This window comes from Oculina patagonica, chromosome 10, assembly GCF_052425735.1.
Source record: "Oculina patagonica isolate OP01 chromosome 10, crgOcupat, whole genome shotgun sequence".
In the NCBI taxonomy this organism is placed as follows: domain Eukaryota; kingdom Metazoa; phylum Cnidaria; class Anthozoa; order Scleractinia; family Oculinidae; genus Oculina; species Oculina patagonica.
The window spans coordinates 20371542-20389269 of NC_135767.1; the positions used below are offsets into that span (position 1 = coordinate 20371542).

The window sequence follows — 17728 nt, forward strand, 5'->3', positions numbered from 1 at the left end:
AAGACACAATTAACATTTTCTTGGTAATATTATTTAACATGCTCTTGAATGATTTATTGTTTTAAGATCCAATGAAGTAACTTGTCCGAGAGGTAGTGGGCGACCCAGATACTTGGGCAGAGTTTAAAAACGTCTGCCAGACGTTTTCAATTTTTGATTGAAATCTCATACCTGTATAACTCATGATAATATTATTTTTGTTACTTTAGTGGACTGTTATAGTCACTTTTAACAAAGCTAGTCCATTATAAATGTTAAAAGTTCAACTGAGGCCTTACACTACTGTGTTAAAAAGTTTTAAAAAGTTTTAAGATCCAAGCTTTCGCCGATCTACGGCATCATCAGGGATAATAAGAAATATTCCGCGCGAGGCTTATATACAGATGTAAAATAAAACGTGAGAAAAGCGAAAGAATGTGGGCGGTAAATGTAAACGCTAAATAATAAGATACAAATATGAATAAAAGTGAAAGATGTGGTCTAACAAGTCCATTACCGTATTTATTCGATTTAGCGCCCAACCTCGAATAAGCGCCCACCTCGAATAAGCGCCCACCCTGTGAGTAGAAAAAGTTAATAAGCGCCCAGCCTCGAATAAGCGCCCACCCCCACCCCTCTAAAAGAGGGCACAAGAGGAGTATTGACTATTTAACTAATGATAATAGAAGTTGACTAAGTACTACTGAGTGACTAACCAGAAGACCGAGTTTTCTTAATATTTTAAAGAAACTTTCAATGAACAGTTAAAATTCAGCTTTGGTACATCTTCACGCTTTGTTATTATATATTGTTTTCTTGCAAAATAAACGTACTTCTTGCTAAAAAATGGTGAAAATTTAATAAGCGCCCAGCCTCGAATAAGCGCCCACCGCGAATAAGCGCCCACTCTCAAGGTCCAAAAATTTAATAAGCTCCCAGGGCGCTTAATCGAATAAATACGGTATCTTTAGTCCATTATCTTTAGGTTTCCTTTAATGTAAATATTTCTTTTGACTTTTTATTTTTCGAAGTGGTGCTCATAATACTGCTCTTTTAATGACTGGTCCCGAGGAAAACAGTTGTGTCCCTCGAATCTCGGAGCCTTGGGAAACGTTGAGATTCGAGGGAAAAAATTAAGTGATTTGTCACCCTCTGAAGTCATAGATTTTGCAATGTTGCCACGCGCTCAGAGACTTTTGGCGGGAAGCTGTTTCATTGCTAGATGTCATGTGACCTCTAAGAAGCCAATGAGACCACGCGCTGTTCGGGGAAAAATCCAGCTTTTAAAGGGACTATGTCACAGGGATTTCGCAGATTTTTGGTCTAAACTGTTCTGAAATTATTAGTAGGCAACTTAACCAATAAAAATATATTATCTTTGAACATATTTGGGAAGATATAACCTTAATTTGCGGATAGTAATTAAGCCACGGCTATAAATATCGATATTTTTTTTTTAAGACACGCGGAAACAACTTGATAAAGTAAGCCTTACTTTTTCAAATTGCTATCCGTTTCCATCCGAGCCATCCGCAACCAAACATGCTCGTTAACAGTTTCAGTGCTCTAATATAGCAATTTTTAATAAAAATGGACTATTATTTTTAGGTCTCCTGCGACATAAATATAAATTTTGGCTGTTCAAAAATCTGGTCAAATCCGTGACATAGTTCCTTTAACAATTAAGGCTTTAGCACCCCAAGCGGTGCCATGCGCCAATCCACAAATACCGTATTTTCTCGATTAAACGCCGGGCCCCGAATAAACGCCGGGTCTCCGAGCTAGAGTGGTAAGTAAGCCTTCCAGGCATTTATTTGAGGTGTAATATGCTTTAGGTATGATGGCAAATGACATTCATGTCACAAATAATGATTTAAAACCCTTCTTTAATAAACATTTTGCTCCAATAAACTGCACCATTCAAATAAACGCCGGGTCCATGGAGCCAAGTTTGAAATAAACGCCGGGGGCGTTTAATTGAAAAAATACGGTATGCCCTCGTAACCTGCGATCAGTAACCTGCGATCAGGTGTTCTTTTTTCTTTTTACGAAAGCGAGAGCAGCAGTAGTAGGGAGGGAGGGTATGATTTCAGGTTATCGTAAAAGATACAACGATCACTGACCCCCGCAGCTTTTCTAGGTGAATTGTGATCTCTAGCCAAGCTATTACGATACTGAAACCCTATACTGTGACAACCGAACCCCATGGTGTACGGCAATAAATCCCTTTGCGAAATAGCGCTCAAAACCAGACAATTGTTGCTCGCACAATTCCAACCACGTTTGAGTACGAGGTACAGATTGGTTCAACCACCAAAAGTCATTGCCATGGAAAATAACGGCCTTGTATTTACCTATGGATCAAACATCAGCGAACGGAGAATAAAAGAACGTGGCGTAAGGCCTCTCAGCCGGGAAGGTGCAGTGCTTGGAGGGTTTCGCCTAGCTTTTAGCGTTCTGTGGAAAGATGGGTTTGCCTGCACTACTATTCTACCAGACGAAGGTTCAAAAGTTTACGGAGCTCTGTACTCGTGCGATAAAGAAGGCTTCGAAATTTTGGATCGCGACCTTGTCAAGAACGGCAAGTATGAGCAAGTTGGCGTTAAAGTGCAAAAGAAAAGCGGCGAAGAAGTGAATGCAGTGGTGTACGTGGCGAGGAAAGAGCACGTTCAAGAAGGGCTGACACCAAGTGCGAAATATCTGGATATAATGATTGAAGCAATGGATGTCATTCCCAAAGAATACGCAGACAACTTGAGAAACCTCAAGGCAGAATCCTAAAAGCCTGAAATTTACTTTCTCTGGTATTTGAAATGGACTAATTATAAATTTGTATTTGGCTGATAAAAGGTGCCCGCCTCCCGCCGACTCCTCCGCGAAAACTGGACTTTAATAGAAAAAGTAATTAAAAACTTAAAGCAAATGTCATAGCAGGTCATAGTCTTTTGTACTTAGCAACATGTTAAGAGCAATGTTAACCGGCGTACTCAATTATGAACAATTTCTGTTGGAACTTGAAACATATTAGGATGCCATTGTCGAATAAAAAAATAATTTGCATCTTTCGTCAATAGCATTTTCTTTTCACTGAGACACTGACAGGGTCTGTTGAAAACAGAGGGTGACAGGGGGGGGGTCTTTGGGTGAAAGCCCTACAAACTGATGGGGGGGGGGGTGAATAGATAGGTTCCCGGATAGACGGATTTGGTCTTAAAAAGCGCACGGATTGTGGATTTTGGCGATACGTTGAGCGGATTTTGGCCTGGATTCAGGACTCTTCATGTCAGGAAGTTCAGATCGTTGATGCTAAACGAAGTTCGGATCACTTTGGTCGGTCCTCGTCGGTATCTTAGCGGAATTGTCGCAAAAAACAAGAAGCAAAACGAAACTTTTTGAAAAATTGACAAAAAAAAACATCTACTGTTCGTTGCAGTGAAACTATAGCACACAAAGTTTTCAAGTAACGTGGATATGGATTTCAATGAAAACAGTAGTGGACTGACGGATTTGGCCAAAAGTCCCAAAAAGTAGCACGAATCGGTGGATTTGCGTACCCCTATTCAACCCCGAGGCCCAGGGGGGTACTCGAAGTATACATGACGGGTGGGGGGGGGGGGGTCCAAAGGAGCTTCATATTGCAAACCCAAAAAAATACACAAGCCTGAAATTTTAGACCCAAAAAAATACCTGGCATCAAACGTCGCTGAAAAAAGTTCGAATGAATATTTTTCTGATCCACTGATCGCAACGAAAACCCGAAACGAAAAGTTCACTGGGAGATAAGACCCAAAAATATACGGATATTTTTTTAAGACCTTAAAAAATACGTGACAGATCCCTGGACCCAAAAAAAAAAATGAGCGTGTGAATTTTCAACCCCCCAAAAATACGTCGGACCACCCCCCCCCCCCCTAATTTTTTTCTGCCTTACTTAGGTGGTGAGTTCTTTACTGAGCTCTTGTTATCTGTGGGCAGAATATAACCTCGCGCTAAATTATTCTGTCTTACTTGGGTGGTGAGTTCTTTACTGAGCTCTTGTTATCTGTGGGCAGAATATTAACCTCGCGCTAAATGATTATTCTGTCTTACTTGCCTCGATGTTTGCTGTTTTCTTGTTAGGCAACCCCGTACTCCAGTTAATATCTTTTTTTTTCTTTCTCTACAGAGAAGCCGCGACGTTTATGACTGACACTTCACTGTACGTTGCGGTAGTTCAACGTGCTAACTACGTTCTTATGTTACCAATCTAAATTACCTTAGCGGAGATTCAATCTCCGCTAAGCTATTTTGCATATTTTTTTCGAAGGCCTGAGCTCGTCACAGAATTACAGTGTCCATTAGGGACAATTATGGTGGCATATGATTGGGATCGCACTTTAAAAGCTGACATCAACTCAAAAACCTCTAATCCATTTCAGACAATCAAACAGACTTTTTCTTTATTACCGGTAACTATTTTTTGTAGAAAGGGGTGGATCCCCGGATTGTATCATGTAATTTCCAACCCCCGCCCAGGGGTGAGTGTTTTGAGCTAGAAGAAAGAGGTGGGTCTCCACTTTTTCCAATTGCACCGCTCTTTGACCACCACCCCCCCCCCCCCCTCGGTACTTATTGACAGTCCCTAAAGGATGAAGTCAATGAACAACAGCATTTTTATGGTACAAAGTAAAAAAACATGGCATTTGTCTGAAGAAAAAAAAACGTTTGGCTAAAAAAAAAAAAATTCGAGCAGAGGGTTTCACCCGAAAAAAAAAATTCCTGCACAAGAAATGGACAGAAAAAAAAAATTCGTGCAAGCCGAAAATTCCCCACCCCCCCCATCACTTTTCTAATGGTCCATCCCTTAGAAAAAGTAATTAAAAACTTAAAGCAAATGTCATAGCAGGTCATAGTCTTTTGTACTTAGCAACATGTTAAGAGCAATGTTAACCGGCGTACTCAATTATGAACAATTTCTGTTGGAACTTGAAACATATTAGGATGCCATTTCTTCTTAGCGATAAACAACTACATTGTCGAATAAAAAAATAATTTGCATCTTTCGTCAATAGCATTTTCTTTTCACTGAGACACTGACAGGGTCTGTTGAAAACAGAGGGTGACAGGGGGGGGGTCTTTGGGTGAAAGCCCTACAAACTGATGGGGGGGGGGTGAATAGATAGGTTCCCGGATAGACGGATTTGGTCTTAAAAAGCGCACGGATTGTGGATTTTGGCGATACGTTGAGCGGATTCGCGGATTTCGATGCGGGGAATTTTGGCCTGGATTCAGGACTCTTCATGTCAGGAAGTTCAGATCGTTGATGCTAAACGAAGTTCGGATCACTTTGGTCGGTCCTCGTCGGTATCTTAGCGGAATTGTCGCAAAAAACAAGAAGCAAAACGAAACTTTTTGAAAAATTGACAAAAAAAAACATCTACTGTTCGTTGCAGTGAAACTATAGCACACAAAGTTTTCAAGTAACGTGGATATGGATTTCAATGAAAACAGTAGTGGACTGACGGATTTGGCCAAAAGTCCCAAAAAGTAGCACGAATCGGTGGATTTGCGTACCCCTATTCAACCCCGAGGCCCAGGGGGGTACTCGAAGTATACATGACGGGTGGGGGGGGGGGGGTCCAAAGGAGCTTCATATTGCAAACCCAAAAAAATACACAAGCCTGAAATTTTAGACCCAAAAAAATACCTGGCATCAAACGTCGCTGAAAAAAGTTCGAATGAATATTTTTCTGATCCACTGATCGCAACGAAAACCCGAAACGAAAAGTTCACTGGGAGATAAGACCCAAAAATATACGGATATTTTTTTAAGACCTTAAAAAATACGTGACAGATCCCTGGACCCAAAAAAAAAAATGAGCGTGTGAATTTTCAACCCCCCAAAAATACGTCGGACCACCCCCCCCCCCCCCCCCGTCATGTATACTTCAAGTACCGTATTTTGACTTGGAACCATTTGGCAGCCAGACACGAGTGGTGAACTTGCTTGACTTCTTGAATCACATTCATTTTAATAGTGGCGGCCCAAGCTCTCTATCAAATTACCTTTGGACGTGACTCTTGCTTACGAGCGGTGTTGTGTGTGTCGATTTTAATATAAGGGTTTGTATGGGAGACAACGGTTTTGCTTTAAAAGTAAAAAACTTACTCTGATTCGTTGTTTCATTCTTTGTTGTCTGCCAACTTCTCAGGTCAATACAACGCGTTTTCGGTGAGTTATCGTTATTGAGGTGTCCACTGAAATTTAGCAGTGGACACCTAAATAACGATAACTCGCCGAAAACGCGTTGTATCGACCTGAGAATCTGGCAGACAACAAAGAATGAAACAAAGAATCAGAGTAAGTCAACTTTCTTCACAAAATATACATTTTTTTTTACTTTTAAAGCAAAACCGTTGTTTCCCATACAAACCCTTATAAATCGAATCTTTGTAACACAACACCGCTCGTAAGCAAGAGTCACGTCCAAAGGTAATCTGATAGAGAGCTTGGGCCGCACTGTAGAGCTGTCAGTGTGCGTAGAGAGCAGAATAATATTAAAAACTAAGTTTGATAGAAATATGGAAAATATCTTACCTAACACTGTGACAATCATGGGCATGGCTCTCTCTTCCTGCATACAAATAAAAAGAAGAATGATGTTATTTTTCTTTCACTATCACTGGAAGGTGCAATTAACTAATGGTTAGCGCGCTGGACTCTGGACCGAGTGGTCCTAGTTCGAGCCCTTTTATTCTCCACTGTAAAATACAGGTCCCTGTCCCCCCTTGAATTATAGTCCACATGCTTGGGCCATAAATCAATGGGAAAAACCTTGGTCCACATCTTACAGTGGAGATCTCAAATTTCACAGGGGGAATTTAAACTGCTTGTAACATGGTGAACATTCATACACATTCATTTGTACCTTATAAATAAAAATATTAGTTTACTTTATTCTTCACATAGTCACTATTGTTATTCTTGATCTCAGTGGCAAAGAATAAATAATTAGAATTCTAAATGAACTCTACATGTTATCTTATGATATCTATTTTCTAATAATATTATCAAATTCTCCCAACTAGTACTATGAGTATTGTATGGAGATCAGTGAAGAGAATTTGTATGTTGACATAAGAGTTTTGCACAGCCTGTAACACACTCACTGGTAATTACCTCTGATAGCATTGTTAAAAATATTTTCAGTTTCTTGGTAGGACATGTTCCTTGGTAAGCCTGAAATGGTAAAGTACAGTTCTATCAAACAAATGCATCAACTAAAGTTACCGTATTTACTCAAATAAGCGCCGCGGCACTTATTAAATTTTTCGCGCCTCAAGTGTGGCGCTTATTCGAGGGCAGCGCTTATTTAAAATTTGAATTTCACTAAGAATCTTATCTTAAACAGTAAAAATAGTAATCAGTAATCTCTAGCCCTGTTACATTTACAGTAATTGAAAATACTGTCTTGTGATTATCTGAATTCGTCTCTTAGAGAAGAGAGAAGTGGCGTTAGCTGTCCTGGCAAAGTTTGCGGCCTTCGCAACATTTTCAGAGCTACGTAGTGTAAGAATGTTGGATAGGAAATTTATGGGCGAGCGTTACAGCAATCACATTGAACTACAAAACATCCCTTTTGTTGGAAAGAAATGTTCAAGTTTGTTTTAGAGATGCTTTGTTGTGCTGTTTTTAGTCAAACGGAATTCCTTGAATAAGCGCCGCAGCGGGACTGGGGTGCTTATTTGGGGGCGGCACCTATTAACTTTTTTGTCTCAAATGCGGTGCTTGTTTGAGGGTGGAGTTTATTCGGAGGCGGCGCTTATGCGAGTAAATATGGTATTGCAGTTTTCACAAACATGCAAACTCTGAAATTCAATCCTTACGTTTTTTACTGCCATTGATCATCTTAGCGGACTGCTCGGGAAAGAGACGTTCACTTCATCTGTGTCAAAAGGTCAGTTCTGATTGGTAGATTTCAATCCATTTTGTTGCTTTCTGTTTTTCAAGGTTCATTGGTTTTCGCCATAATTATGATTGACGGCAGCGAAAATGCAATGGTTAGTTGGGTTTTGAACTTCAGAGTTCGCATGTTTGTGAAAACTGCAGTAACATGCTATAAAAGGTCATTCCCCAGAATTGCATTGCGCATCCTTACTGCAAATAATTTCATTTATGGTCATATGCACAGATTAAAAAATGGCAGCTTTTTCTTTATGTTTAGGCCAGAGACATAAATGATCATTTTATCGTAAAAGAGAAAATGTAGCCACTTTCAAATCAGGATTAGTTTCGGTTTTGCATTGGATTTTTTGAGTGTGTGAGAGTATAATTTTATTTTATTTTTGAATTTCAGATTATTTTATTATTATATTATTTTATTATTATGTATCCAATCCAAATTATTTATTTTTTTTTTTTTGCGTTTTATATTTCTATTCCCCCCTTGGCTAGTGAAAAACTCTGAAAATTCAACAGTTGTTGATAGAAATCAATATACATTATCTGACTAGTGAAAAATCACTTGGCTAGTAAAATCTGACATGTCACTAGCCAATAAACCATGCAGTGAGTTACAAATGTTAGTCTCGAGCCCTGATATAACTCAATAATTGAAAATGGCTGTATGAGTCAATTCATTCTCACCTCTCCTTCAAATTTCGAGTACTCCAGGAATGGGTTGTTGGGTTTACCACGAGATTCTTCCAACTGTCTGCTAAGCTGGGAAACCGTCACGGTTTTACTCTTAGTTGGCTTCACTTCACGTTTAGCAAACACACTGGACAGATCTTCTCCTAAAAAGAAACATTGACTAGCTGACTGATTGATTGATTGATCAATCTGGTGATTGACTGACTGATTGACAGTTGATTATAAATTAATCACCAGTACAATAAAACTACATAGCTTGTGTAAAAGACAAACCCAACTGTTGGTTAAGTTTGTCTGCGACCCGGGGGGGGGGGGGGGCACTCCCATATATGAGCTATATCATTAGGTATGTACCGCTGTGTAGGGTATGGCTTTCAAGCAGTTTAGTCTGGGATAGGGTATAGAAATCAGCGAGTTTTGGTTTAGAATAGGGTATCATTTGAGGGGGGGGGGGGGAGGGCAGTTGCCCCCGCCAGGAAAACAAAATTCCTAACATAGTGTTTGATTTTGCTACGCTATTTCTTGTAGCTATATTGGAGTTTGCCCCTGTTGCGGAGTTTAGCAGAGTTTGTCCCACAGACAAAAAAATCCTAGGTATGGCCCTAAGCATGCCTACATACCATTCAAGGCATTTTTTTGTCCCTCCTTCCATGAAACAGTAGTACATCTAACCTCTCTGTTCCTAAAGAAAAGAAATAAAATTATCAAGAAATAATTAAATATGGCCAACTATGTTTCTGGTTAAGATCTAAATTAGACCAGGTTTATAGCTGTGAATAGAGTGACTCTTAAAGACCATAGCTTGGTAGAGGCTAATGTTAAAGAGTTGCAGTGGTGAAAAATAGGCAATTGATGAACTTAAACTAGTGAGTTATTAAGGGGTGTATGCATGAAATGATAGTAATGTACTAATACAGGTAAAAGGGCATCTTTAAAGCAAGGTGACTTGTGGCCTATCAGGCTTTCAGTGACTACCAGTATTTCTGTTCTTCTTGATGGATTTTATGCCTTATCCATCGCATTACCTCCCAGAATGTAATTTGCCAGTATCCACAGAAAGAGGCACTGTCACATTATTTAAATGCCTTGCCCAAGAATACAGTGATCTAGGCCAGGTGTCGACCCAGGGCCTCACTAGTACACTTGCCATTAGTTGACCCTGCATCCCATATGGGAAGATCTAGTGTAGCAAATAGTTCTAGTCAATTCTCGTCCCCATAGCCCTCGTCTAGCGGGGCGAGACGGAGGGCCCTGGGGAAAGGATGAATTAACGAAATTAGCTGCTGAACAAAGACAACGGAAGTCAAAAAACGACCCCACATGACGCAGCAGACGGAAGCCAGAACAGGACTGGAAATCCTGTGTCCCCAGAGCCTGCGGCGGCCCGGGAAGAGAAAGAACGGGGGGAGAAAGGTTCTAGTCAAGTCAAGCAACAAAAAGGAATCAAGTACTGTTCTGTATTTATGATCTGACACTAGCAATAAGCCAGGTATAGTAGTAACTACATACTTTTCTCTTCTATTACGGTCACCCTTTCCTTGAGCTTTGGAGTTCCTTAGGCTGAGATCTGGGCTGACGGCAATGTCAAATGACTGAGGATAGCTTGGGAAGTCCAGATAATCCCTGAAGAGACATATGAGCTTGAGCAACATTACGAGAATATGGACATTAAGGAAGTACAGTGGAACTCGATTTACGAACCTCTTATACGAAGACCTAGTATCACGTTTCTTCAACCCGGCCAAATTACAGTAAATGTATGGAGCAGAACCCATACGAACCTCGAATAAGGAAATCTTCGAACACAACGGGAGCTCACGTAATGTACCTCGAAACGAATAGTAACACGCAACAAAACTGAATGTAAAACAGACCAACAAGGATGAATCTTTATCCTAAAGGAACATGCCCAACCCGGGAATTCGTAGAAGGCACAGGAGAACTGGGCTCCTATTTACTCATTACTATACCCGAAAACAAACGCGAATCGAGGCGAATAACCAACCCGATAAACGAACAAATGTCCCCAGTCCTTGGCAGTAATCAGGCATGTATAGTTAAACCTCTTTATATATACATGTACACCCCTTTAATATGGACACCTCCCTATTATAGACATTCACTTGTCCGAGAGATCAATTCATATAGTAAAACTCTACCACTGTAATCCGACACTTTATATCAGATCTTCTTTCCTTTGTGTCCCTTAGAGGTTTCTGTGTAAAAATAATATTGTTTTTTGACATGTTGTTATTTATGGATAGCCAGGACATGTATACTGTTTTTTTAAAAGTTCAATTTTTACATTTTTTTATTACATGTAAATGAGAGGGAAGAGCAAATCTATGTACCTGTCAATGGAGTATTTTCCACCAATAATTCTTCTGCGATGCTTAATGGCTTTCTCATTTTCAAATTCTTCATTCATGATTACTTGTTCACACATGCCTTATGAGATAAAAAAGACAGTCCTTAACTTTAACCCTTAGATTTAATATTAAAAGTTACTGTCACTTTTGTCCATACATTATCTACCATTCTCCTTGAATGAATTTCGTCAGCCTGTTCTAGGCTTTGTGGCAAAAAATTTAATTAGTAGCGTGCCAACAAGACTGCTAGCTACACAGGCTAGAATTTGGTTAATCAAAGTGACTTGGATGTGCTTCTCCTACCAGATGGAATACTGGTCTATTGCAGGAACAAGTGCCAGTTGATGGCAACATCATTTCTCGGAGAAGTGACTGAGCACACTGTTTGCGTCCCAGAAGTTGCTAAGCAACACAGGGTTCTCAATAGAAATTTCAGCAGCTGTTGCTGTGTTGTTTTCACCCGTAACAGGGAACTACATGGCCAAAGGCTACGTAACTTTAATCAATTGACTGCAGTCCTTTGACAGCCGTAACACTTTCAAGTGACACTCATGACAGGTGTTACGGGTTACGGGTTCAACTGAGAACCCTGCAACATGACATAATTATATGTGCGATGGTTTTTGGAGTACTTGTGAGCACTCAGGTTTTTGATTGGATAAAATAATTTGGAAAAAGAAAGACAAACAGACTTCATATAAGTGCAAATAAGAAATCGCGAAGTATACTGGAGTGGAACTTGCACCAGTACGAGTTTTCACATGAAAATACTCCCTAGGAAAGCGGCTACAAAATGTGTCAACATGTTAAACATGAAATAATTAATATATAATGGTTGTGGCTGGGCCTTTGCCATGAATGGATCAGAACTGTATTTATAAGAAAAGTTTGTCAAAAAGCTTATGTTTTTCATAAACTTGCAAAACAGGAACTGGTCCAATATTTCTCAATACGGGGTCTCCACGCAAGTTCAATATAAACACCCACAAAAGTTGCACTTTTTATTTTACAAACAAGCTTATTAAAGGCGCTAGAACTCACCCGTATCGTCAGTGATTACACACGAGTGACGTATGTGAGCAATAACAAATTCTGGATCATCTATGAATGCCATCCTCTAGAACTGATCGATGTTAAGTTTGTATCTACCTCAAGAATGAAAAACACACTCTGTCAGCGACAAAGAAATTCTGCAACTTGAAGTTTTTTTGTTTTTCCTGTCCTTTGATTTTGCGATCTTAAAACATAACTCTTAAACGCTGTGTTACACTATAAATCTTTCGCTTCTTACTCACCTTTTCCCCCGGATTGAAGCACTTTAAAATGAGTTATTTAACCATGTTTTGATCACACAGAGGAAAAGCTGTACTTTCCGCCATTTTGTTTGTCTTGGTTATCGGAGTTACCGCTGACCAGCTGAAATGTGGATTACTTTTGGGTTACCAAAAAATGACGTCACATCCGCTCTTCGCCGCCTCGAATTTAAGGATGGGCCGATACAGGTTTTTCAAAACGATACGATATCGATACGATATTTGCCTTTTTTCTCGATATCGATATCGATATCGATATTATGACGTCATTTCCGTATTGACTCAGTATCAGTATTTGTCTGACCATACAAAGGACAGTCCTGGCATTATAAATGTTAGCCATGAATGTTGATTTTTGTCTTTTTTTTCACTGTGGACTAGATCAAGTCAAGGCAATAGAAAAATCCAAATATTGACAAGAAAATCAATATTTGTTTCGCAAAAGTGCATTTTTAAACCTCAGGTGCTGACCAGAAGACCGCAGGCTCAGATCACGTGTGCAGTATCGAAAACGTATCGAAAGTGCGATATTTTTCGAAAGTATCGATACTTTTCAAAATTGTCAAAATATCGATGTATCGAATATTTGGTATCGAGTATCGGCCCATCCTACTCGAATTTGACCGAAAGTGGGCAAACTTTTGTAAGAAATTGTTAAAGAAATCAAATAGTACGGTGAAAGAACATTTCAAGCTTGGAAACTCAGTGGAGATGAATTATCGAATTTCCAATCCATAAGCTAGCGGCATATAAACCTAAACTTTCCAGGGATGGCCTTAACTTTTGGCTTTAACACAAAGGCTTTCGGAAAAATTAAGACTTTGGTGCCCTACCTGGTCTGAGCCAAAATGCCCAGGGGTAGGGAGGGGGATGTGGGGGTCATGCTTTAACAAAAGCTGTCACTCCTGACGCCGTTAAAACATTTTTTTGTGGTTTCCTATAAAGCCTTTCGATTGAAACCAAATTCTTGAGCCCACACCAGCTGAAATCAATACAATATCAATATGATGATGGCATTTCGCTCAATATCAATACTAGTACATCGACTGGTATCACATGATTTGTTTGACCAAATAAAGAACAGTCTGACACTAAATGTTGATCATTGTTCAGTTGTATTTTTCCCAGATGCATGAACAACATAGAAAGTCAATGAAGTCAAAGAGTTCAGTTTATTGACAAGAACACTGTTTGTTGTTATTCAGGCCTTGCTCTATATCACATTTATTATAAACATCAGGTGCTACCGGAAGACTGCATGCTCATATCACTCACAGTATATATTGTTAGCTATCATTATTTTCCAATATTAATTCTCAGATTGCTATATGGAATATATCCATATCAGATATCTTCCTTATAAATAATAATACAGTCACTCTCTAGGGGGTGACCCCCCGTCCCTAGAGAGGTGTCTGTCGGAGTTTAGTTACAGTAAAATAATTAAAAAACGTAGGGAGGGACCAACAGCAGGTGTCTTCTTACAGGGTGTCGTTAGAGAGAGTTGACTGTCACTTATTGACTAAACTTGTTTCAATGGTCTAGAATATAAAAATGTTGACCTCGATAACTTTTTTGTTAATAATTTGTGCACCCACCATGTCCGCATCACAGTCTGCTAGAGAAAATTTTAAAATAAAAGGAACTTAATTAATATTAAATTTATATACAGCCTTATGTGTGGACTTGCAAACACTAAGAGAATTAAGTAAGTGAGTAAACACAGTAACAATACCTGAACCTCACTATTTAGCAACAAATGCCAATGAAAAATTATTGTACAGTGAAACTTCAATTTAACAAAGTGCCAGGGGACTATGGAAATGTGTTCGTTATTTCGAGGGTTTGTTATATCGAAAACCTCGATATAACAAATTTGCGGAAAAACAACCAAAACGTTCGTTATATCGAGGTTTAGTTAATAATTGTTTTTCACGCTAATGCGTTGCACTACCCAGTATTTAATGATCTGAACGACTGTCAAAAATAACATTTGTGCTTTAATGTACTAATACCCACAAGAGGTATGGACATATGTCTGGTCGAAGTACTTCTGTTTCCAGAGTCCTATTAGGATTTACGGAGTATTTTCATAACCTTGTTGGTCATGTTCTACATTCATCTTTTGTCCCTTGTTAACTGAAATTCGTTATATCGGGGTACATTTTACGTTTGGGCTTCCAGATTGTGTTCGTTATAACGAGGATTTTCATTATATCGAGGGACTGTTCGATTCATTTTACTGTAACCGGCATTTATTCGGGCCGGGCGTAATTGAAGAATATCATTCGTAATATACCTGACGGACTTTGTTATATAGAGGCTCGTGGTAAATCGAGGTTCCACTGTACATCCTGTTCTAGAAAACTGACATATCTTATTTATATTTCTTTAATTTTTCCTTTCTAAAAGAAACTTGTTGTAATTTCTTTCACACAATTCAATTTTATCAATGAAATAGTTTCGGTTACAAATGCTCTGATAGAGATCAGCTTTTACCACACATATATCGTCAAATGCTGCAGGATTTACACTGTAAAAACTACCCTCCTTAGCCAACAGCACATTAACAATGCTATCTTCAGGTTCCCAAGGTCGGAAATTATCATCAAATATGATGTGATGTACTGAATCGTCACATGGATCAATTAAAAGGGGCTTTGCAGCTGATGAACTAAAATCTTGTGCCTTCCACCACTCATAATCATCTGTTACTAACTGTATGCCACCTGACTGGCTTAAATATGTGTATATATCCTGTAAGTTTGAATATACCACATCTCCAGGAAATTTCAGACAAATTTGGTCACTTGAACAGGTTATTTCTCCTGTTGAGAAATTTACCTCAAGTTCTGGGCTCTGCACAGGATCCCTACAAAAGTTATTTGTATGGGTGCCCTGTGGGTTGTTGACACATCTTCCCTTTAGAAAATCGCTTGCTGCTTGCAGCGCGATTTGGCCATCTCTTCCAAAAGTGCGAAAAACAATCGAAAACTCTCTTCTACTTTCAATTAAATAATCTACAAGCTTATAAAAAGAGGGAACAATACAATGGTAAAGAACTCCTTCTCTGTCTTTAAAAGAAGGCAGCTCAACATTGTTGGTAAATTTCAAGTCCCCAGGGAATTTCAATGCTTCGATCATTTGTTCGTAGAAACGCCTAAATGGTTTCCCGATCTCTTCTTCGGTAAATCTTCGAATGTGTGCTTTAAACTGATGCCTCGGCTTGCCTCTGTACTTGGCTTGTGCATATCTATAGTAAGAAACCGATTCTTCATCTGGAGGCTTTTCATGTAGTCTGCTGCTATCACAAGTCCAAGCGCCTGTTTCGTCCACTTTTCCCCAAGCTACGTCTACAAGGTATTCGTTCAGAGCTGCTTCTGGTGTCACTTTTTTTGTGATAGAATCGCCGATGAAAACTGTGTCATTTACGTCTAAGTGCAACACAAGCTTTCGGCAGTTGATGCCGGCTATTTTTTGTGTAGATGTCATCTTCACAACAAACGGCTGTAATTCAAAAGGAAAACAGAATGTTGTTAACAAAAATATATCAAACCCTTGCTCGATCATAACTCTTCAAATTAAGTTATTACTTACAGCAAAATAACTGACTAAGAATTTCAACTTCGTCGTTTTCGTCGGAGTGATCAAAACCTTCGCCTGTCCGCCATTTTTTTTTAGTTGAGTGGAGGTCTGAGTACTAGGTCGCTACTGCTCCCTCCCTCCTCTCCCCCGAGCCCACTCTTTTGTACTTCCCTTCTCGAGACCCCCTCAAAATTCTTCAATCAAAGCATATCTCTCTCAACTCTTGTTTGTTTGTTTGTTTATTTGTCGGTTTGTTTGATTTTTTTCCCGTTTCCTTAAATTTATCCTGTTTCTTTCTCTCACTAAAACCATGGATAGTAAAAGGACTATCCGGGTAAACTCAGTATAAACCGGATATAAAGCATATGATATGTGATATGCCCCTACGATTTTAGAAGTTGGGCGAGAATCGCTAAATTTTATAGTACTAGAAACTCGCTAAAATTTGTTTCGGTTTAATTTAATACGCGTTAAATAAATTATTATTACCCCCAGGAGCCATCAAAAAAAAAAGAAAAAACCCGGGAAAGGGGGGAGGAGCCATATGAGACCCCCCCCCCCCCCCCCTAAAAAAAAGGAGGGAGAAAACGTGTGAGATAACGACATCGTGGAAAGCAAAAAGGGTTGTACGATTTCCCTGAGCTGGAGTTGCCACATCTTCTGACATTTTCAATTAACTGTTATTCATTTTTGAAAATGATATTGTTCGTTCAGTTTCAAGTGACTCTGTTCCTTTACTGAACATTTATTTCAATCTTTTTTATATTTCCTGTAAACTGGTTTACAGGATATCGCCCATTTTTTCAAATTTCGGAAAATCGCTTTATTTAATAATCGCTAAATCTTTCCGAGAAAAAAAAACGCGTAAATACGTATCCGCAAACAATAGTGACTTTGACCTTGACCAACCTTCAAGGCTAGGCCACTATAGTAGCGGGAGGTTCGAGTTATCGTGATTCATCTACAGCCAGTAGTCTAGTAACTGCTCTTTGTTTATCTCAGATGAAAAAAATATGCGGAAGGTTGGAAAGCTTAAACTACCCTTTCTAATGTACATGAACGTCGAGATGTGCTCAACTTTATACCGTTCTTGGAAAAAAATACGGAAAGTTAAAGCTGTCTTTTCCCCCTTTGGAAAATACCATCTGCATAAAACTGTTACTTCAGCTGATAAATCTGTTGAAACATTAGTTCGCAATTCCTGTCTGAGATGACGTGTTTAGGCGCTCCGTCTGCCCTAAGTTTGATAACAACAAACAAACACTCCTTGATTTTACCATACAATATCAATATTGAAAAAAAAAAAACAAGGAAAAAAACAATAGGGTTTCGCCCAGAGACCTTTTTTGCGGAAACCTATACTATTGATGACTCTGATTGTTTTCTTTTTTTTGTTTTTACTCAATCACATTATCTTAATCACAAACAACTTAGCCGTTATCTAGAAGATAGGCTTAACGATCATTTTATTCAAAATGGAAGCAGTATTTTACAAATAACATAGCTATAACAACATATGTACACGGCTGGATCAATAGCCTAGCTACAGCCCAATGCCAGCTAGCACGCTTGGCTCTCCGCTGGATAAATTTCGATTTTCACGCTTTGTTGACACCGCTCAGCTTTTGATTCTAATGTTTTGGTTTTTTCGTGGAAAGCTAAAACACTTACGTTTAAGATTATTTCCGGAACTGATGTATTTAACCGTGTGAAATTTACGTCAGAATAAACAAAAGTTGACGTACACAACATTGAAGACGCCCCCGGAAGCAAACATCATAGACAATAGCGGATGTGGACATCACACCCTAATTTGGATGCAAAGACCAAATATGGACGAGTGTCACGGG

The 17728-nt window shown here is 39.2% G+C and overlaps 2 protein-coding genes across 2 annotated transcripts in view; both read right to left on the reverse strand.

Moving 5' to 3' along the window:
* The window catches only part of LOC144629037 (target of rapamycin complex 2 subunit MAPKAP1-like), a 33608-nt gene extending 21236 nt beyond the window's left edge, over positions 1-12372 (reverse strand). The window contains exons 1-8 of the mRNA XM_078487195.1: positions 12276-12372; positions 12022-12125; positions 10963-11059; positions 10121-10234; positions 9232-9293; positions 8606-8754; positions 7139-7198; positions 6557-6593 (exon numbers count right to left, since the gene is read on the reverse strand). Coding sequence (XP_078343321.1) covers positions 6557-6593; positions 7139-7198; positions 8606-8754; positions 9232-9293; positions 10121-10234; positions 10963-11059; positions 12022-12094 — 592 coding nt within the window. The 5' untranslated portion in view covers positions 12095-12125; positions 12276-12372. The remainder of the gene's footprint in view (positions 1-6556; positions 6594-7138; positions 7199-8605; positions 8755-9231; positions 9294-10120; positions 10235-10962; positions 11060-12021; positions 12126-12275) is intronic.
* A 2242-nt stretch (positions 12373-14614) lies between these two features.
* Positions 14615-15986, reverse strand: LOC144627923 (uncharacterized). The gene is made up of 2 exons (XM_078485948.1): positions 15891-15986; positions 14615-15800 (listed from the first exon to the last, which is right to left on the reverse strand). Exon 2 carries the CDS (start codon positions 15783-15785, stop codon positions 14685-14687), a length of 1101 nt encoding a protein of 366 aa, XP_078342074.1. The 5' UTR covers positions 15786-15800; positions 15891-15986; the 3' UTR covers positions 14615-14684.
* Positions 15987-17728: the final 1742 nt, after the last annotated feature.